The sequence below is a fragment of the Octopus bimaculoides genome, chromosome 3, assembly GCF_046866305.1.
Source record: "Octopus bimaculoides isolate indiv1 chromosome 3, ASM4686630v1, whole genome shotgun sequence".
Classification (NCBI taxonomy): domain Eukaryota; kingdom Metazoa; phylum Mollusca; class Cephalopoda; order Octopoda; family Octopodidae; genus Octopus; species Octopus bimaculoides.
In genome coordinates, this window is record NC_142930.1 from 78,358,052 (window position 1) to 78,384,962 (window position 26,911).

The following is a 26,911-nucleotide window of genomic DNA, read 5'->3' on the forward strand; positions in this document are numbered from 1 at the left end:
TTGCCAGTACCGCCTGACTGGCTTCCGTAGGATTTTCGAGCGAGATCGTTGCCAGTGCCCCTGGACTGGCTTGTGCGGCTGGCACATAAAAGACACCATTTCGAGCGTGGCCGTTGCCAGTATCGCCTGACTGGCCTTCGTGCAGGTGACACGTAAAAGCACCTACTACACTCTCTGAGTGGTTGGCGTTAGGAAGGGCATCCAGCTGTAGAAACTCTGCCAAATTTAGATTGGAGCCTGGTGTTGCCATCCGGTTTCACCAGTCCTCAGTCAAGTCGTCCAACCCATGCTAGCATGGAAAGCGGACGTTAAACGATGATGATGATGATATATACAACGAGCTTCTTTCAGTTGCTGTCTACCAAATCCACTCACAAGGAGGCTATAGTAGAAGACACTTGCCCAAGGTGCCACGCACTGGGACTGAACCTGGAACCATGTGGTTCGTAAGCAAGCTACTTACCACACACCCACTCCTACGCCTTTATAATTTTCACATTATTTTATTTTATATCTTTTTATTTGTTTTTTTTCATAATTTTTATTTTTTATTCCTTTATCTGTTTATACTTTATATTTTTCCTAACATTTTTATCTTCCTACACCTTCCTTTTGTACATGAGAATATACAAGCACCCATGCACTTACACACCTACTAGATTCTACAGGTGCATAAAAAAATATGTGCATGGGCACCAATATGCGCTTATCTATCTATATATATAAAACACATGGTGTGTGTCTCTCCTGTTTGTCATGTCATTAAAACTCAAGATCCACCCAACCGATTTTAATGAAATTTTACACATGCATTACATAGGGTACATGGAGTGTCATGAGCCAAACCATTTTTCAACTTCTTGCCTAATGCAGGCACAGGAGCAGATAAACTGCATTTTTAAAGCATTTTCACAGTTGCTTTCCTCCAAATTTGCAACAAACATTAATCAGGCTCCTCAAATTGCTGTTGACTAAAAAAAATTTCCGACGCTGACTATGGGCCCCTCAAAAATGCAGATTAATAAGATTTGAGTATACTGCACTGGGTTTTATCTTTATTTTAGGCCATTTTCCAACAATAAAACATTGATGTACAGGCATCATTTTTTGTTGCCAGTAACAATTCAGTAAAGAAATCATTGTTTGTGTCCATGAGTTGAATGGTGACAAGCAAGCAAACCAGCAGAAATTGTGGCTCGTTGATTTTTGTTGTCATTTAAAACATGCGGAACCCATGCTCCATACTTCTGAACCTTTCCCATCGAGTGAAGATGCTTCTCTATAGTGGTGTGGGAGCATTCCATTTTCTCTGCCAGTTCCCTTGTTGTTTGATGAGAATTTTCGTGCAAAAGTTGGTTTAATCGCTCTTCATTGAACTCAACTGGACGGCCAGAATGAAGTGTGTCTTTGAGGTCAAAATTTCCATTTTTGAACTTGGCATACCAATCACAAGCAGTTCTTTCAGCTATGGCACCCTCTCCATACACAGTACAAATGTTGCAAGCAGCTTTTGCTGCCTTAGAACCTTGATTAAATGCAAAAAGAAGGAGGTATCGAAAATGCTCATTTTTCTTAACTTGACATTCCATTTTAATGATCTGAAAATAAACTAAAATTAACTAGAAAAAAAACACAATAGATTCCAAAATGGTTCGAAAATAAAATTCTCAAAAAAAATAGATTCCAAAATTTAAAAATGCAATAAATTCCAAAATTTAGAAAAACGGTGGGAACTTAGTTGCCAACCTAATAATTTTATTTTCATTCCTGTTGGACACCTCTTATTTGTCCATGACAGCTTTTTACAATTTGGCAACAATCTTTTTCATTACCTCCATCCCCAAGACGAAGCAATCGTTTAGCTGAGCTTAAAGAACACGTTCATTTAGCAGTGTAGGAGGTAACTCTTGAAATGCTTCAAGATTTGAAGTATGCAAGGATACAGACATGTTGAAAATTTTCAAAGCATATTGTATCAAGGAGTATATTATCCAAAATGTATCTCTCCTTTATAGGCGTAGTTGTGTGGTTGAGAAGCTTGCTTTCCAACCATGTTACCTCGGGTTCAATCCCGCTGTGCAGCACATTGGGCAATTCTCTTTCATTACAGATCCATGCCAACCAAAGCCTTGTGTATTATATAATTGCCATTACCGTATTGATATATAAAATAACATGTACAGCTCACTTATTATTGTCATATAATAAACAAACATAAGTTTACGTATGAAATTAATCTTTTTTCTACTTCAATTATTACATGTTTTTTTCTTATAAAATGCATACATATAGGAGGAGTAAATCTCTATATATAATAACACTTTGAGTATGCCTCCTGAGAAAGAGTAAAAGTAATTATCCATTTAACCAACCGGTATTGCTGCTTGTATAAACTATCTCCCATCTACCTCTCTTCCCCACTCTCCTAACAAATTCTAAATTGATACCACTCCTACATCTTTCCCTTTGACTCTGTTTAAGTGTATTTACTTATTTATTCTACAGTAGACCCATAAATGACCCCATCCTAAATTCACAAAGACACCTTGCTTCAATAATACCAAACCTTTCCCCCCACTTGTCCCCCTCTCCATTTCTTTTTTGCATTCTTATTCTTCTCCTTAACCAGTTAAGACATCTACCCACTCCCATATATTACTTCTTCACTAATATGCTTTCTCTTTTCTTCTCAATTTCTGTGCTTTCCATGCATTTTTGATTAAATCTGCTGGAAGTCAACATGGGATCACTTGACAACAATGTAAACTTCATTTGATTAAAGTATTTTTGGCTCAATGAGTAGCTAGTGGATTACCCCTTGTTTGGGCAATTACTACTTCCGAGGTTCTGCTAGCTATGACAGCCTGGAATTTATCTACTCCATTCCCCAATTTGGGATTTTTATTCACATACACAACGATCTCAGCTGCTAACCATAAGCTATAAAACAATTTTCTCAGCTGATCAAACTTTGATATGGGAAAAATTTACAACTTTCTGCATTAATAAAACACTATTTGTTCTAAAAGTTGTTTTTCATACCTTCTACAGACTGCTCGAAGCTTACTAACTTCCTACACCTTGATCCTTGGATATTACCTTTACATATATATATATATATATAAATAACAAAACAGGAAATTGAAAATTTTTTGGTATTATTTATTCAGCAATACACCTGTTTGAAACACTGCATCCAAATGTAAAATTTGTATTATTTAATTTTCCTGTCTGAAAGAATTTCTAATAGAAAATTCCTTCTATGTCTATCTAACAAATAAAACTTTGTAATTCCTATTAGCAAATGTAACACATGTAATGGTGAATGGATGATACAAAAAAAATTTCAATTTCTTGTTTGTTATACAATAACTCTGCAAATAATATTTCCATAGTTTTAGTATGTATTTTGACTATCATACAGCAGCTACTGAGGCTACATATTAGATTATAATAATGAAATAAGCAGATGTGCTTCAAGAGGAAACAACTGGAATTTACTCTAATTATCTACATATTGAAACAACAGTAACATCGTCCCTTTCAGGACAGCCACATTATATTGGCAAATAGTCTTTACTTTAAAGAACTGTTACTGAATGTCTCTCTTTGAGAGATTTAATAATAATAATATTTCTATTTTTAGATCAGTGACTATGCATCACTTTGAAAACTATATGTTCGAATGGTGAATTCAGCAATGGCCAAGCAGTTGCTCTGTGTTGATAAAGGGCAATAACTCAGTAACTAGTGCACAGATATTGTTTTGCGCCAGGTTGGAGTGCTGAGCTCCCTGTTTGAAAATATAAGGACACAGATAGTGTGTCGTATAGCCAGCTAGAAATGATGTTTCTTGAGGCTAAAACAACAGTAACATCATCCCTTTCAGCACAGCCACATTATGTTGGCAAATATCCTTTACTTTAAAGAACTCTTACTGAATGTCTCTCTTTGAGAGGTTTAGAAATAATAATAATAATCATCATCATCATCATCATTTAACATCCGCTTTCCATGCTAGCATGGGTTAGACGATTTGACTGGGGACTGGTGAAGCGGATGGTTACAGCAGACTCCAATCTGATTTGGCAGAGTTTTTCTACAGCTGGATGCCCTTCCTAACGCCAACCAGTCCAAGAATGTAGTGGGTGCTTTTTACATGCCACCGGCACGAGGGCTAGTCTGGCGGTACTGGTAACGGCCATGCTCAAATGGTGTTTTTATGTGCCACTTACACAGGAGTCAGTCCAGTGTTTTGTTCACATGCCACCGGCATAAGTGCCACTAAGGCAAAGTTGGAAACGATCGTGCTCAAATGGTGCTTCTTACACGGGAGCAAGACTGTTGCTCTGGCAGTGATCCCACTCAGATGGTGCTCTTAGCGCTCCACTGGCACGGGTGCCAGTCATCAAATTTGGTTCAGTTTCGATCTCACTTGCTCCAACAGGTCTTCACAAGCTGAGTTTAGTGTCCAATGAGGGAAGGTTGGGATGGGTGCCAGTCATCAAATTTCGTTCAATTTCGATTTCGACTTCATTTGCCTCAACAGGTCTTCGCAAGCAGGGTTTTGTGTCCACAGAAGGAAAGGTAAGCATAAGTGGGCTGGCCACACCCCTGGTAAAGGCCACGGGTTATGGTCTTACTTGTCTTGCCAGGTTTTCTCACGCACAGCATATTTCCAAAGGTCTCGGTCACTAGTCATTGCCTCGGTGAAGCCTAATCTTCGAAGGTCGTGCTTCACCACCTCAACCCAGGTCTTCCTGGGTCTACCTCTTCCACAGGTTCCCTCAACTGCTAGGGTGTGGCACTTTTTCATGCAACTATCCTCATCCATTCTTGCCAAGTGACCAATGCCAGCACAATCGTCTCTCTTGCACACCACAACTGATGCTTCTTAGGTCTAATTTTTCTCTCAAGCAACTTACACTCTGTCGAGTATGCACACTGACATTACACATCCATCGGAGCATACTGGCTTCATTCCTTGCGAGCTTATGCATGTCCTCAGCAGTCACAGCCCATGTTTCACTGCCATGTAGCATGGCTGTTCGTACACATGCGTCATACAGTCTGCCTTTTACTCTGAGCAAGAGGCCCTTTGTCACCAGCAGAGGTAAGAGCTCTCTGAACTTTGCCCAGGCTATTCTTATTCTAGCAGCTACACTTTCAGTGCACTCTCCCCTGCTACTGACTTGGTCACGTAGGTAACAGAAGCTATCAACTACTTCTAGTTTTTCTCCCTGGAATGTGGCAGAAGTTGTTTTCTGCACATTTTCAGTGTTTATTGCTCCTGAGCATTTGCCACATACAAAATCTATCTTGCTAGTTAGCCTTCCTTTGATATTGCTGCACCTCTTATGTGTCCATAGGTTACACTGGGTACATCTTATAGAGTTTCTACCTACGCCTTTTCTACAGATTGAGCAGGGCCATCTGCCTGAAGGTGTTTGTGTTTTGTCTACCTTTCTACTTATTAGGACTTTGGTTTTAGCTAGGTTGACTCTAAGGCCCTTCGATTCTAGTCCCTGCTTCCACACCTGAAATTTCTACTCTAGTTCTGAGAGTGACTCAACAATTAGTGCAAGGTCGTCAGCATAGAGGAGCTCCCAGGGGCATCCTGTCTTGAATTCCTCAGTTGTTGCCTGGAGGACTATGATAAATAGGAGGGGCCTGAGGACAGAACCTTGGTGGACCCCTACTTCTACCCGGAATTCTTCACTGTACTCATTGCCAACCCTCACCTTACTGACAGCGTCTCTGTACATGGCTCGCACAGCTCTCACTAAACATTCTTCTATCCCTAGTATCCTCATTGACCACCAGATGAGGGATCGGGGGACCCTGTCAAAAGCTTTCTCCATGTCAACGAAAGCCAGGTACAGAGGTATATCTTTGGCTAGGTATTTCTCCTGCAGCTGTCTTACCAGAAATATAACATCAGTGGTGCTTTTCCCTGGCACAAACCCAAACTGCATCTCATCTAAGCTGACTCTCTACCTAATTAGTTGGGTTATGACCCTCTCCATGACCTTCATTACCTGGTCCAACCACTTGATACCTTTGTAGCAGTTGACTATGGTGCTGCTACACCAGTCATTGGGTATGACTCCTTTGTGTATCACCTGGTTAACTATACAGGTGACTAAGCTATAGCCGACACTGCCAGAGATTTTGAGCATCTCTGCAGTGATTCCTGATGGGCCGGGGGTTTTCCCTGTCTTCATACTCTCAATTGCTTTATCTACCATGGTACTGTCAATTAGGATAGCTGGTCCATCTGTTGGGCCGACATTCGGCAGACTCTCTTTCTCCCAATCATTCTCTTTATTTAGCAACCTTTCATAGTGGCGTCTCCAAACCTCTCTCTTTGCAGCCTTGTTTAGTGCAAGCGTACCATCATCCATGCGGACACATTTCTCTCCTACAACATCACAATTCTCTCTCACACACTGTCTTGCAACACGAAATGCCTCAAGTCTTTGGTCCTCACGGCGCAGAACATTGGCAAATTTTTTCTTATGTGCTTCCCCTCTGGCTAAATAAACCTGTCTCCTAGCCACCCTTCTGGCAGTCTGATACAATTCCCTGCTACCTCCATTCTTCCAGTCATTCCAAGCCTGTCTTTTTGTCTAATAGCCCTAACATTTCTATTTTTATATAATTATAATTGTCATTAAGAATGACAGTGGATGTTAGAAACATCTACAATGCTAGAAATAAGAGCTAAAGTGCTTTGATACTGCAATCAATGCACATAATCGTATACATACATACTGATAGCAACTGTAAATGGCCGAAATTGGCAGTTGTAATATCCCTATACCATCGACAGTTTTGACTTTAAGACCGAAGCCTCATCAGTAGGATCGGTACAACTCACCAGATTCTGGATAAGATCGCCACCAATACATATGTATACTCCATAAAAATCTATGAATGATTTAGCCAATCACTAATGTGTACACTAATAATTAAATTAAGCAGCAGTTTAGCAATGGAACACCAAAAAAGAAAATTATAATTGTCATTCAAAATGAAAGAGGGTGTTAGAGACATCGACAATGCTAGAAATAAGAGCTAAAATGCTTTGATGCTGCAGTCAATGCACATAATTGTAGGCATACATACTGACAGCAACCGTAAACAGCTGAAATTAGCAGTTGTAATATCCCTATACCTTATACAATTATAATTTTCCTTTTTGGTGTTACATTGCTAAACTTTTGTCTAATTTAATTATATCATCATCATTATCATCATCGTTTAACGTCTGCCTTCCATGCTAGCATGGGTTGGACGATTTGACTGAGGACTGGTGAAACCGGATGGCAACACCAGGCTCCAATCTGATTTGGCAGAGTTTCTACAGCTGGATGCCCTTCCTAACGCCAACCACTCAGAGAGTGTATATATATATATATAAATATGCAGATGCACATGTAGATTTTCTGTATCCACAGAATTGACTGAACTTTTCTTAAAAACACGAAATAGACATGACATTTTTCTTGTAGCAATTGCATTTCTCTAACAGCATTCTTGTAGACTATATTGTGTATTTCTTTATGATTATGTTAAAATGTATTATTTACATTTAGTTTTGGATTTTGGTCAGTTTTGTTTGCACTATGCACTTAAAAACAATGGGAGAAGCCTCTTCCATTAAAAAAATTAATTAAGTGTAATTTAAGGTGTATTTAGCTGTTGTTTCTAGCATGTCCCACAACCACCTGATACCGTTCTCAGAATTGCATGTAGGCCTAGATTGAAAAACAAACAAAACATGAAGACTAATTTCTTGCTTTAAGTATTAAAAACATAAATTAAAGGCATTAAAAACATCTGTAACTTAGAGCAAACTTGTTAGTAGGAGACAGGGAAAAAAACCCCCAAAACGAATATGTAAACACTAAAACAAATTATCCTGACTGTAATCAAAATTGAAAAAAAACATCTGACTTTAATAGTTTACAAAATTATATTCATTGCACAATATAATTTTTATTAGTGGAATTTGACCAATATTTCTCAAAGAGAAACAAAATTTATATGTACAAGAATATCCTCTAGGTTTGCCTTGTGGCTCTCCACATATTAAAACAGTGAAACAGAATAAACAACATTCTCAATACAACAATTTCATGTTAAATTTGGACTCTAGAAGACTTATTAAACTTAATTTAGTGCATGTTCTTTTTTTTCTTTCTTTTTTTTGGTGGGGTGGAGAAACATATCGTTACTCTGTTACTTGTTTCAGTCATTTGACTGCAGCCTTGCTGGGGCACTGCCTTAAAGGATTTTTAATCACAAAATGCGTCCCCAGGACTTATTCTTTGTAAGCCTAGTACTTATACTATTGGTCCCTTTTGTTGAACCACTAAGTTACATAGATGTAAACACACCAACATCGGTTGTCAAGTGATGGTTGGGGTACAGACACAACACAAAGATACACACACATACACACACACACACACATATATACTCTCCCAGCGATAAAGTCTTTCAAGTTTCTCTTCCTGTTTTATAACTTCTGTCTTTCTCATACATGCCATGTTTCCCCCAGCAATAATGTCTTTCTCATACATGCCATGTTTCCCCCAGCAATAAAGTCTTTCAAGTCTCTCTTCCTTTCTCTTTCTCTCTCTCTCTGCCTCACTAGTGTCTTCTTACTGCTATTTCATGAGGTGAAGTTGGCCATTGCTTATCTATGATGCGCTCACCCAGTCCTGCCCCCATAACCTATACCAGAAATCTCTTCTCTTATATTGGAAACCTCTACAAGGCCCTGCCTCGTTTCTGTACCAGAAGATTTGCATAACTCTCTCACTACCACCACCACCAGCAATCATCCACACTACTGCATGCACCAAATGGAGATGTGTTACTTAGTAAATTAACAAGCCACCTTCCTCTTTTTCTCTCTATATAATGAACTAACCAACAACACCTCATCTACTTCATTTAAACATTGACCTGTGTATATTTGCTTATATTTACAATGCTCAGAACACTTATATTTACAATGCTTATATTACACTCACACCCAATAAGTGCAACAATTTTGACATGTTTGGTAGTTTAAAGTGAGAACAACTGCTGTGACATGTCTGTTATCAAATGATCATTGAAACCTTTTCAGGTGCTAAATACCTATGTTCCCTCCCATATCCCTTTCCCAGTTTTCAGAGCAGGCACATTGAAAGGTAGGCCTAGCGAGATTGTTAAGATGCTTGAATGGAGGCATGTTGATGTATATTCAATAGGTAAGGTGGAGAGGAGCTTCAGCCAGGTACCTCACAGGCAAAACACATAGATATAAAATCTTCTGGGAAGGTAACAGTGACAGGGTAGATGATGTGGACATACTTCTTGCAGAGAAATGAGTGGATAAGGTCATAGAGGTTGTCAGAGTATGCGATAGAGTACTTAATGTCAGGCTAGTCTTGCAGAATAGTATAGTGACAATTATCTCTGTCTATGCCTCGCTAAGAGGACCACTTTTATGATATTCTTCTGCAGGTTGCATCAAAGATGAATGACAATGATTTCATCTTTATCGCTGGGGATTTCAATGGGTATGTCGGATGGCAGCCCAGTATCTTCCATGGTGTACATGTGGGCCATGGAATTGGTTCCTGAAATGAAGAAGGAACAAGGCTACTGGAGTTTTATGATGCGAATAACCAATTGATCTGCAACACCAACTTCAGGAAGGCAGCCACCTGATAACCTACCAATCAGGTAACTATGCTAGCCAGATCGACTACATTCTCACCAGACAGCAGGATGCATGGTTGTTCCCTAAATACAAAGACCCTCCCTGGTGAAGAATGTACCCCCACCCAGCATAGAGTAGGCATTAGTGAGTTTAAACTCCAGGCCAGAAGGATGCCAAAAAGCAAACCAATTGGGAAAAGAAAGATTTGGAGGCTTAAGGATTCTTCATATGGTCAGAGAAATATTGAGAAATATGACGAGAGGGAGTAGGAACTACAGACATCTGACATAGAGGGGAATTGTGAATTCCTGCAGGACAGCTTACTGAGTGCCACAGACCAAATCCATGGCTGGTGCAAGTCCCATCCATACCTACAGTGGCGTGGTGGTGGAATGATACTGTAGACAAGGCCAAGCAAATAAAGCGGCCTAGAAGAGTTGGGGTAGCAGGGAACTGTATCAGATAGCCAGATGGGAAGCTAGGAGACAGGTATATCTAACCAAGGAAGAAGCAGGAAAGAAGTTTGTCTATATTCAGCAATGTGAGGACCAAAGATTTGAAGTATTTTGGATTGCAAAACAGTGTGTGAGAGAAAATTGTGATGTAATAGGAGAGAAATGTATCTGCATGGATGATGGTGCACTTGTTTTTAATGATTCTGCAAAGAAAGAGGCTTAGAAATGCCATTATGAAAGACTGCTGAACATGGAGAATGAATGAGAGGAGGAGAGTCTGCCAAATGTTGACCTAATTGAGGGACCAGCTATCCAGATTAACAGTACCTTGGTAGATAAAGCAATTAAGGATATGAAGACAGGGAAAGTCCCCGGCCCATCTGGAATGACTGTTGAGATGCTTAAAATATCTGGTGATGTGGGTTTTGGTCTAGTCACCGAATTGGATGGTTCACGAAGGAGTCATACCCAATGACTGGTGTAGCAGCATCATAGTCAACTGCTGCAAAGGTAACTGTGATGCTTTAGATAGAAATAATTACAGAGGTATCAAATTGTTGGATCAGGTGATGAAAGTTATGGAGGGGGGGGGGGGTCATAGCTCAACTAATTAGGGAAAGAGTTAGTGTAAATGAGATGCAGTTTGGTTTTGAGCCAGGGAGAAGCACCACTGATGCTATATTTCTGGTAAGGCAGCTGTAGGAGAAATACATAGCCAAAGATAAACCTCTGTACTTGGCTTTTATTGACTTGGAGAAAGCCTTTGACAGGGTCCCCCAATCCCTTATCTGGTGGTCAATGCAGAAACTAGAGATAGATGAGTGGTTGGTGAAAGCTCTACAAGTCATGTACAGGGATGCTATCAGTAAGGTGAGGATTGGCAATGAGTACAGTGAAGAATTCAGGTTACAAGTAGGGGCTCACCAAGGATCAGTGCTCAGCCCCCTCTTGTTCATCATAGTCCTCCAGACAATAACAGAGGAATTTAAGACAGGCTGCCTCTGGGAGTTCCTCTATGCTGATGACCTTGTTCTTATAGCTGAATCACTACCAAAACTAGAGAAGAAGTCTCAGGTACAGAAGCAAGGTCTAGAATTGAAGGGCCTTAGAGTTAACCTAGCAAAGTCTTAGTAAGTAGGAGGGCATTCAAATTACAAATCCCTTCAAGTAGATGGCCCTGCGTGATCAGTAGAAAAGGTATAGGTATAAACTCCATAAGATGTGCCTGGTGTTAGCTATGGACACTTAAGAAGTGCTGGAATGTCAGAGGAAGGTTAACAGGCAAAATAGCTTTTGTGTGTGGAAGATGCACAGGTACAATAAACACTAAAAATGTACAGAAAATAGACTCCGTCAACTGCCAGTGGGGTAAGCTAGAGATAGTAGACAGCTTCCATTATCTAGGCAATCAAGTTAGTAGCAGAGGTGGATGCTCTGAGAGTGTAGCTGTGAGATTAAGAATAGGCTGGGCAAAGTTCAGAGAGCGCCTACCTCTGCTGGTAACAAAGGGCCTCTCCCTCAGAGTGAAAGGCAGATTGTATGATGCCTGTGTGCAAACAGCTATGCTATGTGGCAGTGAAACATGGGCTGTGACAGTCAAGGACATGTGTAAGCTTGAAAAAAATGAAGCCAGTATGCTTCACTGGATGTGCAATGTCAGTGTGCATGTTTGACAGAGTGTAAGCATCTTGATAGAAATGTTGGGCATAAGAGGCATTGGGTGTGGTGTGCAAAAGAGATGACTGTGCTGGTATGATCATGTGATGTACATGGATGAGGACAGCTGTGTAAAGCAGTGCTGGTCTCTGTGGAGAGAACCTGTGGTAGGGGTAGGCCCAGGAAGACATGGGATGATGGTAATGAAGCATGATCTTCAAACTTTGGGCACCACAGAGGCAATGACTAGTGACCGAGACCTTTGTCGATGTGCAGTGCTTGAGAAGACCCATCAAGCTAAGTGAAATTGTAGTCATGGCCGATGCTGGTGACACATAACTGACACACATAACTGACACACCTTTCAAGCATTGGATATCATGAAGGCAAAGTGGCCAATGCCGGTGACATGTGAAAAGAGCCTTTCAAGTGTTGGGCCTCATGGAGGCAATGACAAATGACCAAAACCTTGGCATTATGTCATGCTTGAAAAGAAGACCCATCGAGCCAAGTAAAATCACAGTCATAGCAGATACTGGTGTCACACAAAAGGCACCCATGCCAGTGGTACGTAAAAACACCCATTACACTCTTTTAGTGGTTGGCGTTAGGAAGGGCAACCAACCGTAGAAACCATGCCAAATCAGACTGGAGTCTGGTGCAACCTTCCAGCTTGCCAGCCCTGGTCAAACCGTCCAACCTATGCCAGCATGAACAAAGGGCATTAAATGATGATGATATGTGTGTGTGTGTGTGTGTGTGTATATATATATATATATATATATACACACACAACAGGCTTCTTTTAGTTATATATATATACACACACACAAAAGGCCTCTTTTAGTTTCCATTTACCAAATCCACTCACAAGGCTTGGGTCAGCCCTAAGCTATAATAGAAGTCACTTGCCCAATGTGTCACGCAGTGGAACTGAACCCAGAACCATGTGGTTGGGAAGCAAGCTTCTTACCACACAGCCACATTTTGTAATTAGTTTGTCCATTCCTTGAAATTTTGGATCAAACTCAATATTTAAAGCCTAGGATATTTACATTCCATTTGATCTCCTGCCATGCATGAATACATCAGTTTGGCAAGTATACTACCCTCTTTACTAACATTGTGTCATTGGCAAACAGGCTCTTACATTCTAACACTCTAACTACTGGGGCATGCACCTTCACAGTCTAGATCATTATTATTATTATTATTATTATTAGTTGAGCAGAGAACTGGAAGAATTGTTTGAGCATCGGACAAAATTCTTAGCAGTATTTAGTTATGGCTCTTTACATTCTGTTTAACTCTCACTGATGTCAACTTTGTCTTTTATTCCTCTGGGATCAATAAAATAAAGATTAGTCAATGGCATCAACTAACCCACTGAATTAAGAAAGCTGTTCTGGAAATGTAAGAGCCTGTTTGCCAATGACATAGTTGTTATTGTAGAGTTGACACATCAATACTTTAAAGCAAATAAGTTTCAAAGTCTTTGAAATTGTTGCATATGGAAATGTGTACCCTTGTAGTGGAGTGATCTCTGCAGTTTCTGACATTGGTTTATTTTCAGGGTTCCAAATCAAAGATTAGGATAGATATAAATAATTTATTTTTAAAATTCTAGACTCACCTCCAGATGTACTTTAAGAATAAGTAGAGTTTTCTATGGTTTTGATGTTTCTGTGATGAGTTATTGAGATAGAAAAATCGAAAAATATTCAATATTTTCTAGATTTTTCATTTTCTTGCATTTTTAAGCCCTTCACTCCCATGAATGATGAATGGGTTATGGCATACTATCTGGCCTACTATCAGAGTGGAGTAAATGGAGTGCTTTAAATGTATGGTCATGGAGTGAGAACTACTTTAACTTTGAATTTTTTGAAAATTGCCCCTGAGAGCTTAAAACAATTTGTTCTGATTTTCAAACATTTCAGGACACAGGTAAGAAAGGCAACCTTATCAAGGCTTGTAAAAGTCCCAATTTCAAAATGCAAGCCTCCAAAATAGGAATAAACTCAAAAAGTAAAAATTTTTAAAAATTCCCTAAAACTTTAAGTGGCCATAAAATAAGAACAATTAATGCTATCTGGCTGTAATTTTCAGAATTTACTGCTCATATAAAAACAAACAAATAATGAAAATCTGGAAAAAATGTGAAGACTTTTAGGATGGACCTTGGATGAAATTGGCTAGAATGACGCATGAATAAACATGAAGAGGCTTCTTTATTGGTTTGGGATTCAATGCTAACAGTAAATCCTCCTCTTATATGAAATAGAATGGATTAAAATATGAAAGCTGGTAATGATGTAACTTAGTAGCATTTTCTTTCTTTTAATAGTATGTTACTCTGATTCTACACACTTGATTTTTCACTAGGTTTGCTGGTTTTGGAATCAACTATGTGAGATGGACCAGTTATGGCTGCCTAAGTGTGTACGCTTTGGGTGGTATTTACCTCAGTTACCAAGTCCATTTGAATGTTCTTCATGGAAAAGACTTTATGTTGATAAAATCCAGAGTCTAAGATTATTCCATACAAAAGTATGTCTTTTTATATCTGTTTTTATTTGAAGTAGTTTCTTTTGTTGTTCTTGGGGAGCTAGGGTTGACTTTGCTTCTCATCATTCTGAGGTCAATTAAAAAAGCATCAATCAGGAACTGAGTTAATTTACTTGACTTATACCATTCACTAAAAATTTGTAGCTTAAGTTAGAAATTTGGAATATCATGGGAACCTGTGGAAGTAGTAGACCCAGAATGATGTGGGATGAAGTGGTGAGAAAGGATTTTGAGATGCTGAAGAGATGACAAAGATTTTCAGATGCTGAAGAGATGACAAGGGACTGGAACTTGTAACAATTTGCTGTACTTGAGAAGACATGCCGAGCTAAGTGAAATCATGGCCATCCTACATACAGGTATGTCCTTTATGGCCATGCCCCCGCTCCTCCCAGCTGAGAGATCTTTGTCTTGCAGGTGCTAATGTGACATAAAATATATTCGTGCCAGTATCACATAAGGTGCATTTGTGTTGGTATCACGTAAAATGCACTCATGTCAGTGCTACTTAAACACGCCCATGATGGTAGCACCTAAAAGAGCAACTGTAAAGTGGTTAGCATTAGGAAATGCATCCAGTCATAGAAACCATGCCAATACAGACAATTGGAGCCTGGACAGCTCTCCAGTTGACCAGCTTGTGTCAAACCATCTAACCCCTGCCAGCATGGAAATTTGGAGATAAAATACTGCCAAAAACATACTGGAATCATGCCAATCAATTGAGTTCCTTCTCTACAGTTGTATGACTGTAAGAAATCAATAATTACTTTGACGGAAATTTTATATGAAAAATATTTTCATTACTCTGCAAATGGTTTTATTTTATTTTATTTTATTTTATTTGTTTCTTACCTTTTAGGAACTTGTAACTCTTGACCAAGAATTAGAAAAATTTAACTTGGAGAAAAAACAAAAAGAATTACTCAAAACAAAAAAGTCACTTGCCAAAAATGGGCAAAAGCCATGGAAAAGAGCAGATCTACATCCCAAGGATCTGATTCGTTATAACTACTTGGAAAATAATGAATTTTATACTGAAGGGTGAGTGTTAAATATTGCTAAATAGTTATTGAGTTAAAATTGATTAAAGATACTGAATAATAATAATGATGCTGCTGCTGCTGATAATAATAATAATAATAATAATAATAATAATAATAATAATAGTTTTCAGCTAGCAATAACCACGCCTCGGATTTACCTCATTGGCCATGGTACCGCCTCTGTGCAAAGCTGATAATGATAATATTAATAATGATAATATTAATAATATTATAAAAGAGGAGCTGATGTCCATCTGCCTGTCTGCCACATCTATTAGAGGGAGGAAAGAAGGGCAGGAATCAAAAGGGAAGATAACCACTCTCACAATGTATATTTAGAAGTGGTGGAGTAAAAGTTGTGTTTGAGAGAGAAATACAGTAAGAGAGGGGGGGGGAGTATGTGTGTGAGTGTGTGTATGAAAGGTAAATAGATAGATAGATGGGATGGTAATGTTGTCACCATAGTAGCTAACAATTTTTGATTAAAAACACAGTACTTTTAAGTGCAAGTCTATCAACACAACAGACTTCAAAAAAAATAACTATATTTTTTCTTTTGTTTGTTTTAGTCATACGATGGTGGGGGACAAACATAGACACAAAGATATACACACATAAATATATATATATATATATATATATATATATATATATATATATATAGATGTGTAATGTCAGTGTGCATACTAGACAGAGTGTAAGTACCTTGAGAGAAAAGTTGAACCTAAGAAGCATCAGCTGTGGTGTGCAAAAGAGACAATCGCACTGGTATGGTCATGTTGCGAGAATGGATGAGGATAGCTGTGTGAAAAAGTGCCACACCTTAGCAGTTGAGGGAACATGTGGAAGAGGTAGGCCCAAGAAAACCTGGGATGAGGTGGTGAGGCACGACCTTCGAACATTGGGCCTCACCGAGGCGATGACTTCTGATCAAGACCTTTGGAAATATGCTGTGCGTGAGAAGACCCAGCAAGCCACGTGAGACCATAATTCAAGGCCTCTGCCAGGGGTGTAGCCAGCCCACTTATGCGTACCTTTCCTTCATTGGACACTAAACTCTGCTTGCGAAGACCTGTTGAGGCAAGTGAAATCGAAATCGAACTAAATTCGATGACTGGCACCCATGCCAATGTCATCTCCTTCACTGGATACTAAACTCGGCTTGCAAAGACCTGTTGGGGTAAGCGAAAGCGAAATTGTGATGGCACTTGTGCCCAGCGTCGCCTTACTGGCACTTGTGCCGGTGGCATGTGTAAAGACATTTGCGTGAGATCATTGCCAGTGCCGTGGACTGGCTCCTGTGCAGGTGACACGTAAAATACACCATTCTGAGCGTGGCCGTTGCCAGTACCGCCTGACTGGCCCTCGTGCCAGTGGCACGTAAAAGTACCCACTACACTCTCAGAGTGGTTGGCGTTAGAAAGGGCATCCAGCTGTAGAAACTCTGCCAAATCAGATTGGAGCCTGGTGTAGCCATCTGGTTCACCAGTCCTCAGTCAAATCGTCCAACCCATGCTAGCATGGAAAGCGGATGTTAAACGATGATGATGATGATGAAATATATATATAGGCATAGGAGTGGCTGTGTGGTAAGTAGCTAGCTTACCAACCACATGGTCCCTGGTTCAGTCCCACTGCGTGGCATCTTGGGCAAGTGTCTTCTACTATAGCCTCGGGCTGACCAAAGCCTTGTGAGTGGATTTGGTAGATGGAAACTGAAAGAAGCCCATCGTATATATGTATATATATATATATATATATGTATGTGTGTGTATATGTTTGTATGTGTGTGTTTGTCCCCCCAACATCGCTTGACAACCGATGCTGGTGTGTTTATGTCCCCGTAACTTGGCAGTTCAGCAAAAGAGATCGATAGAATAAGTACTAGGCTTCTAAAGAATAAGTCCTGGGGTCGATTTGCTCGACTAAAGGCGGTGCTCCAGCATGGCCTCAGTCAAATGACTGAAACAAGTAAAAGAGTAAAAAGAGTATATATATAACAGGCTTCTTTCAGTTTCCATGTACCAGATCCACTCACAAGGCTTTGGTTGACCTGAGGTTTATAGTAGAAGATACTAGCCCAAGGTACCATGCAGTGGGACTGAACTCAGGACCATGTGGTTGGGAAGCAAGCTTCTTATCACAGCCATGCCTGAACCTGTATGTATGTATATATATATATATATATATATAATACATATGTAATTTTTTTGAGCAGAATGAGCTACTCAACTTGAAGAGAATTCTGACTAGGCCCCACCTCCAAGGTCATGTGTTGTTTACCTTGATATGAGATCACCATGTCACGCACATATGGTTTTGATGCATGTGCCTTGTGTACTCTTATCAGAAGGGTAGTCATGGTGGGTATATTGGGCTCCTTACCCCAGTGTCACTTTGATGGTATGCACTTCTCTCTCACTCAATAATAATAATGATAATAATAAATGCCTTGATGCAGTACCAGACACAGGCTCTCATGGATTTTGATCTTAACTAATTGGCAGTGTGATCATGTACATTGTTTTGTCTTGGGCTACAGCAAATATTCTGCTCACTGCTACAGATTTGTTTGACCTTAACCAGTAGAGTGTGTCCCTTAGTGGCTGACGATATGTGCATCTCTGATCATAAGCAGAAGTAGTGGGGGAACATCATAGTCATGTGTTGAGAAGAATTCTTTGGAGTTTGAATAATTCACTTCTGGAAACATAGGTGTTTTGTTCATCATACTTAAATGAATCAAGGTCATGTACTGTTTATCTTGATGTAAGATTGCCATGTCGTGCACATGTAGTTGTTATGCATGTGCCTGGTGTACACTTATCAGACAGATAGTCATGATGGGTGTATTGGGCTCTGTATATTTGTACCCCAGTGTCACCTTGATGGCATGCACTGCTTTCTTACTCAGTGATAATAATAATAATAATAATAATAATAATAATAATATCCGTGTTTTGTTTTGGTATAAATGATGGGCTATAGCAAATATTCTGCTCAAACTGCAGATTTGCTTGTTAGTTGCTTGACCTTAACTGGTTGACCATGTCCCTTAGTGGTTGACGATATTTGCATCTCTGATCATGAGCGGGAGTAGTGGGGGAGCATCATAGCCATATGTTGTGAGGAATTCTTTGTGGCTTGAATAATTCACTTCTGGAAACATGAGAGCTTCATTTATCATCCTCAAACAACCCTTATTCAGGGACTTTTTGACTGGGCTCAGCTACTTGATCTGAAGAAAATCCTAACTGGGCCCCATTTGCAAAGTCATGCATTGTTTATCTTGATATGAAGTCAGCATGTCACACACATATGGCTATGATGTATGTGCCTGGTGTGTCCTTATCAGACAGGTAGTCATGATAGGTATATTGGGCTTCATATATTTGTACCCCAGTGTCACTTTGATGATATAAGCTACTCTACTTGTAAAGCATAATGATAAAGTGGAGTGACTGCATGAAATCCAAAATAGGTTAAGAAATACATAAGGCCAAGACAACATAAAAATAACTACAGGAATGATAAAAAGACAGTTAAGGAAAATCCCAAATTGGAAGAGCTCAGAACTAGATGGTGTCTAAGGTTATTGGATGAAGAAGCTGGGAGGGCTACCTGAAAGGACAGTGTGACAGCTGGATGAAGGAAAAGACATTGTTATGTTCCAAGGATCCTGGAAAGGGTAATATTGTACCCAACTTTCAACCAATAGTGTGTCTTCTGCTAATTTGAAAACTATTATCAGGTGTCTTGGCTGGTGAACTGTATTGATACTTAGAAAGAAATAGGCTGCTACTTATTGACCAGAAATAGTGCTGAAAGAGGAGCCAGGGAATAAAAGAATCAGCTGTTAATTCATAATCTAATTATCAGAAACTGCAAGAGAAGACACATGATATGATACCACACTCTTGGATAACAAGAACTATGGAAATGTATGGAGTAGCAAAAAACATGAAATGCCTTATATGGAACAGTATGAAATGTTGGAGAACTGAATTGGCAGCAGGTAATCACATTTTAGGAGAGGTGAAAATCAAGAGAGGAATCTTCCAGGGTGACAGTGTATGCCCACTGATCTTTGTGCTGAGAATGATCCCCTTGAGTGAAATACTGCAGAAGACAAAGTTGAGGGTATGATCTGGGAAGCAGTAAGGGAAAACTCAACCACCTGCTATTCATAGATAACAAAGTTGTTCACAAAAAATGAGGCAGAACTGGACAGTTATATCCATTCTGTGTGGATTTTCTTGAACTATATCAAGATAGAGATTGGACTATCAAAATGTGCTATGATAGTGATGAGACAACAAAAGCCTGTCAGGATAGATGGCATATGTATGCCACGTGATGAAAGGATGAGAGCAATTGAATCTGAATCTGGATATAAATACCTAGGAATACTTGAGGCAGATGGAATTAAACACAATGATATGGAAGAAAAGACAAAGAAAGAGTACCTGCAGCAAGTAAGAAAAATATCAGTTTCAAAGCTGAATGCCAGAAACATTTCAGCAATAAACTTGCACACAATTGCAATAGTTAGGTATGGTGTTGGAATCCTGAAGTGGACAGAGGATGACCTAGAAGAGTTGGACAGGAAGCTAACAATGCATGAAGCCATGGAGCCCCTCATCCATGTGCAGACACTGATTGCCTATACATGAAGAGAGAAAATGGAGGAGGGGAACTGATAAGTGTGGAAGACTGCATTCATATTGAACTTGGGTACTTACTGAGACACCTGTAAGGGACGACCGTGCGAACTCATAAAAGGAGAAATGGTGACGAATGGAAAAACAGAGGACTCCTTTTATTTAAACGCGTCACACGGTCGAACACACAATAATATATCGAAGATGATATACTAATATGTTATGCGACGATAACATAGATGACCAGTAATGAAAGACCACAACCGTATAAGATGAATAACAGAGATATTTATTGTAGCGTTAAAGATGTATGTCTGTGTGAGAGTGTGAATGCGACATATAATAACATAATCAAAGACAGGCCGTCGTACAAAGAAAAGTGTGTATGTGAGTGATACATGTGTGTATGAGTGTTTACAGCAGATAGAAGGAGAGTCAATAACACGTGAGCGATTATACCAGTTCGTTAGTACACTATAGGAAAAGTTCTGTATGTGAAAGTGAGGGGGATGAGTGTGGCAGAGCTGATCACTAGTTGTGATGTCGTGGCATCGATGCCGGGCCGTGATTCTTGTTATACAGATGTTCGTCGCTGGCTGAAATTCTTGTCTGTTTATTTATCGTGGTGAAGCTGAGTCACCTAACAGAATCAAAGAGAGAGATGTGCCGCGGAGGTTTGGTTTGGTGTACATAGTAAGTCGTGTTGACGCTGGTGGTGTAGAGGCTGCTTGGTAGTAATCGTGTTGGTCATGACGATGTTGCTGGTTAGTAGTCGTAGACTCTTGTTGCTGATGTGGCGACGGCGGTGGTCATCGTTGGCTGGACGAAGCTGTTGAAGTGGTCGCTGGAACTGCTGCTGCTGTCGTGTGGTACACGGAACATTCTCAAAGAGAAACTGGACCGAGACAAATTTGTGGGGTATGAGTTGATCTATTTGTGGGGTATGAGTTGATCTATTTATAGCGTTAAGGGGGCTCCAAGACGGTGATAGAAAAACGCTATCACGTGACCTTATTAAGGGCTGTGATTGGTCAGTTTGCGTTCTGGCGGGAACGGTTCGAAGAAGTTGCCGATTCGAATATTAATCAGTCACGTGATGACAAGGAATGGGTTCTCTACTACGCTCGCATTTATTTATATTTAAATGAGAAGATTGTATGTAATGGCGATAGTAGTTTTGTATCTAGTGACGATAGGTAGTTTCACTACACACCTATCCCAAAGTAAGGAAACCTTGCTAGTGTTAGTTAGAAATGAATGTGTATTGAGTTGAAAGAAATGATGAATAAAAAAGAAAAAAATTACCAGCATTAATAAAAGGAAGTCACTAGTTATTACTAGGAAAGTAGGTTCTGTAACTGTAGGATAGACACTAAAAATATAAGTCACACTAACTTATTGATTTATGAAGGATGGATAGTAGTTACAAGCAGATTAGGTGTACCTCAAATAAAGAATAAGAAGGAGCAGATGTGGAAATGGAGATTAGGAAATACAGTGCAGACTTTAAGAGAAGATATGAGCAGAATAGAAGCCTGAAAACAGGACAAGCTAGGAAACACAAGATTTAAATCTTCTCTTGAGAAAAATACTTATCCAAAGAGAAAGGATTTGGGATAATCATGGAAGAACTGAAACAGTGTATCAAAGAAATAGCAGGCAAGCTTTCTCAGCATCAGAAAAGAATAGATCAGTATCAACAGAATAAATTATTTGAGACAGACCAGAGGGGATTTTATAGCCAAATAAATAAGGCAGAAGAAATACTGAAGATGAGAAGCCTAATGCAGAAGAAGCAAGAAAGTTCTGGAGTGATATTTGGGATAAGCCAGTCAATCATAATGGAGATGCAGTATAATTAAAAAAAGCAAGGAAAGAAGTAGTCAGTGAGAAGTAGCCAGATCTAAGACTAATTAGTGCATTAATGAATAAAGTATAAAGAAAAATGTTGAATTGGAAGGACCTAGGATTAGATTTAGTTCAAGGGTACTAGTAGCATATGAGAAATTTAGTAGCTTATATGGGAAGCTGAGGGAACAACATCAGGATTGCCTTAATGGAGGAATAATGCCAGATTGGATGACTAGAGAGAGAACAGTACTCCTTATGAAAGTCAATAGCAAAGGTAATACAGCTAGTAATTATAGACCAATCACTTGCTTACCATTAGTGTGGAAGCTGTTAACAGAAATGCTCTCAGAAAGCATTTATGAGCATCTTGACAGCCAGAATTTACTGCCAGAACAGAAAGGTTGTAAGAAGACAGCTAGAGGAAATATGATGTATTATACATAGACAAAGCAGTTCTAAAAGAAGTGAGATCTAGAAAGAAAAATTTAATAAAAACATGGACAGATTATAAGAAAGCTTATGAATAAGTGAATGTTTTAGAATATTCAGTATTGCAGACAGCATAAGAGAATTGATTTGATAGAGCATGAAGAGATGGAAAGTAGATCTCTGCTCAGGTGATACAGCCTTAGAGAAAGTTAATATCAAGAGAGGAATTTTGAGGGGGAGTCATGATTCACTTTAATGTTTGTGTTATGTTTAATCCCCCCAGTTTAGTATTAAGAAAGGCAAAGTTTAGAGATAGTAAAGGAAAAATTGATCATTTGATCTACATGGATGATCTGAAGGCTTTTAGTAAGAATATAAAGTAGTTGGATTCCTTAATACAAACTGTAAGACTTTTCAACAGAGATACAGCTATGGAATTTGGCATAGATAAGTGTGCAATATTAGCCGTAAAAAAGAGATAGGTAGTCAGCAGTGAAGGCATCCAGTTACCAGATGGCCAGACATTAAAATCACTGAAAGAATCTAGGACCAAATCAGATTGGAGCCTGGTGTAGCCATCTGGCTCATCAGTTCTCAGTCAAATCATCCAACCCATGCTAGCATGGAAAGCAGATGTTAAACGATGATGATGATGATGATGACAGAGTACCATCGTCGTCGTCATCATCATCATCATCATCATCATAATCATCATTTAACGTCCGACTTCCATGCTGGCATGGGTGGGATGGTTTCACAAGAGCCGGCCAGACAGAAGCCTGCACCAGACTTCTGTAACTGTTTTGGCTGGATTTTTACAGTTGGATCATCATCACCATCATCATCGTTTAACGTCTGCTTTCCATGCTAGCATGGGTGGACGATTTGACTGAGGACTGGTGAAACTGGATGGCTACACCAGGCTCCAATCTGATTTGGCAGAGTTTCTACAGCTGGATGCCATGATGATGATGATGATATATATATATATATATGAGTGTGTATGTATATGTAGACTCACACACAAGGGTTAGTACCCAATTGTTTTAGAAAAGTACTTATTACATACCTTGCTGTCAAATCATTGGATTGATCCCAACAAAATACAAACTTTTTTCCAAATTTTATCAATATAGATATTTGTTTCACTAAACATTTCAGGCTGTGTGGCAGCATTTTAGAAAAAAAAAAAATCACTTTTGCTTTGCATATTTCCCGCTGAAACTCAAATTGGGTTTCAGTTTTGTGTTGGGGGTGGGGAGAGGGAGAGAGAATAAAAGTTGCATATTTCCCACTGAATGTTTTCAAAATTTTAAATTCCCCTCCAAATTTCTAATTTTTAATTAAAAAAAATTTTTTTTTTTTTTTTGCAATCTACATGGAAAATACAGCGATTAAGAATATGTAAAAAAAATTTTTTAATTTAAAATTTTCTATGAAAAACTCCAAAATTGATCCACACCCCTTTCACTGTGTGACGCTGGAAATGTCAATATGCTAAAAATAACAGCTAAATGTGAAGAATTTTTGTGTTTGTGTGTGCAACAATTTCTACAGCTTATCCAAATAAACAGAGAAAAGTTCACACAAATATGTTTTACATACCTGTCATATATGTTAATTTTTGTTTTTTTGCATCCATGAAGTTTTTGAGGATGACAGAAAAGCTATTGGATGCACCCACTAAAATCACGAGATTTTTGGTATTTATTTACAATTACATCATACTGCTGCAAACAAATTTAAGGTTTAAGGTTACAGTTAGAACTGGGCACCTGGAATTGTGCTTATATAGTCAAAGGACACAGCTGGTCTGATAGGGATACATATAATTGGGCTGCCTCTTGAAAAAATTTGTGGAGTAAAAGTGTTTTATTTTTCTCTGAAGTGATAAATAAATATCTGGCCAGGTATTGATGCAAATATTTTGACCAAATACCTGGCCTTCTTATCCACTCTTTGATGTCCCTCTACAAATGTTCAATGTTTTGTGTGCGTATGTGTGTATACATTTCATTAATGAAATTTTCAGAATGGTTTATCACATAGTGGTGATAACCCAAACTGTTTAAATTCTTGTAGGTAGCCCAAGAATCACTATAAATAACTGAGCCAGGTTTGATATATGCCTGGATCAGAGGAACCAGTATCGTTTTGTTACGCTTCTTGTTAATAAGAGGTACAACAAAACAACACTTACTGGTTTGCTCTATCCTACCAAACAACCAAACTTGGCTCAGAATTCGACTCCTTCCGTACTTCCGGTGAACAATTAAGGCCTCATCAATTTCGACCTCAATTGACTCACCGCCTATCGGTTCCTGTTTGTGAAGCCACATTTCTGTTACTTCACAACCGAATAACCTTCAATCTACAGTAGATGTTGAACATAATTCCAGGTTTTCCATCACTGTGATATGACTCCAAGAATGATGTAGAACTTCGTTTATGAAAAGAACGCTTTTCCATGGAGTAATGTATGTATTATGAAGAAAGAACCCTTGAAAGTCCAACACAAAATAGCCACACTGATGTTGTTTTTTAGATTTAGCGACAGTGTAACTTCTTCTGCGTCACCAGAGATGTTGATCCTTTCTATACACACATTCACTCTGACATCGTGGACATCACAGTAGTGGGCAGAACACCATGTTTCCAAAAGAATCCAATAACTTTTCTGTCATCCTCAAAAAATTCACAGATGTAAGTATAATATTTAAATACACAGCCTGCACAAGACATTACTCCATAGGGAAAGCTCTGCAGATGCTGCTTTCTTATTTTTATGATTCTCATCTCTCTCCTCTCTCTCTCTCTCTCTCTCTCTCTCTCACACACACACACACACACACACACACACACACACACACACACACACACACACACACACACACACACACACACACACACACACACACACACACACACACACACACACACACACACACACACACACACACACACACACACACACACACACACACACACACACACACACACACACACACACACACACACACACACACACACACACACACACACACACACACACACACACACACACACACACACACACACACACACACACACACACACACACACACACACACACATAATACTGTGGAAGAGAAAATAAATGTTTTTTTTTCTTAAACACACATGATATAGTCTGTAAATTAAGGATGTTTTTAAAAGATACAATATTTTGTCATCAGAATATATATATTTTCTCACACAACAATTAAGATACATTTATTTTAAATCGCTTCTTTGTTGAGAGAAAACTTTTATTCTCTCTCTCTCTCCCCACCCCAACACAAATGAAACCCAATTTGAGTTTCAGTGGGAAATATACAAAGTGAAAGTGATTTTTTTTTCCTAAAATGTTGTCACATAGTCTGAAATGTTTAGTCAAACAAATATTTATATTGATAAAATTTAGAAAAAAGTTTATATTTTGTTGGGGTTAATCCAATGATTTAACAGCATGGTATGTAATAAGTACTTTTCTGAAAAGCGTTTTGTGACATATTAGGAAGCCACCATAATTCATTCAATGGAAAAAAAAAAAAACAAGCATTTTCCAGTGATTCCGGAAAGGGGAGGGGTGAAATTTCTGAGGATTCCACCCCACACCGTCCCCATTTTCCAGACAAAAAATGTGTTTTGCAGCATATTAGGAGGTCACCGTAATTCATTCAACAAAAAAAAATTCCAATGAATCTGGGATGGGGGAGTGGGGATTCCCCCTCCCCTTTTTTCTAAACAAAAATAAGGTGGTGTGGCACATTAAGAGGTCAGTGTACTTGATTGCATGCAAAAAATCCAATGATTTAAATTTTTTCTTGGTGAAACATGTGCATGTTTCAAAATTTACCCAAGGATGTTGCATGGCAGCAAAAATGGGACATGAAGCTCCTAAGATAAGCATGTTGAATAAAATCATGGCAAGTGGAAAGAAATGATCTGCTGGCATCATGGAATTCAAGATGGTGAAACAGGACGAGCGTTCATCAATTTTGATTTGGTGCTGATGGATGTGATACTGTGTGAAGATTCCGAAAGTGGTGGTAGTGGTCATGACAGGGCGTCAAATTGAAGATGAATGCAGAACTATGGTACAGTAAAGACGTTACCTCAAGATGCTGTGAAGAAATTTAACCTCCTCAAAAGTCTGACACTGGCGCTAAGAATGAATAACAGAAACTGAGGCATAACAGCTGCCATACAACTGAAACAAATCGAAGTTCTCCCATTCTCCAACTGTGAGAAGGTGGAAAATGTCTTGGCATGCAGGGGAAGAAATTTTCACAACAACAGTTGTTAACAAAAGATAAAGGCCAAATTGAAGTATTAAAGATTGAAAAGCAGATTTTAAAAAACTGAAATACGCACAAGGTCATGATTAGGATTGCTGTACTACCAGTCACAAAAAAGGCATCAAAAACAGTTGAGTACTTAACTGGAAATATCAATGAGCAAATGACTGCTATTTCCAGCAAGTAGATAACGTACCGGCAGGGT

General features: G+C 39.0%; 1 protein-coding gene and 2 pseudogenes across 29 annotated transcripts in view; 1 reads left to right on the plus strand and 2 right to left on the minus strand.

Moving 5' to 3' along the window:
- The window catches only part of LOC106874806 (F-box only protein 16), a 333,993-nt gene that overhangs the window by 177,554 nt on the left and 129,528 nt on the right, over positions 1 to 26,911 (plus strand). For 27 of the 29 annotated variants that reach the window (XR_016241102.1, XR_016241101.1, XR_016241104.1 and 24 more), the window contains 2 exons: positions 14,218 to 14,382; positions 15,263 to 15,444. Coding sequence is in view for 22 of the 29 variants with exons in the window: in XM_089349270.1 (XP_089205396.1) it covers positions 14,218 to 14,382; positions 15,263 to 15,444 (347 nt within the window). In the remaining 7 variants the exon portion in view is untranslated. The remainder of the gene's footprint in view (positions 1 to 14,217; positions 14,383 to 15,262; positions 15,445 to 26,911) is intronic. The other 2 variants (XM_089349282.1, XM_089349264.1) reach the window with 1 other exon arrangement.
- Positions 15,516 to 15,638, minus strand: LOC128247438 (U4 spliceosomal RNA; annotated as a pseudogene).
- On the minus strand, positions 23,876 to 25,360 carry LOC149136599 (uncharacterized; annotated as a pseudogene).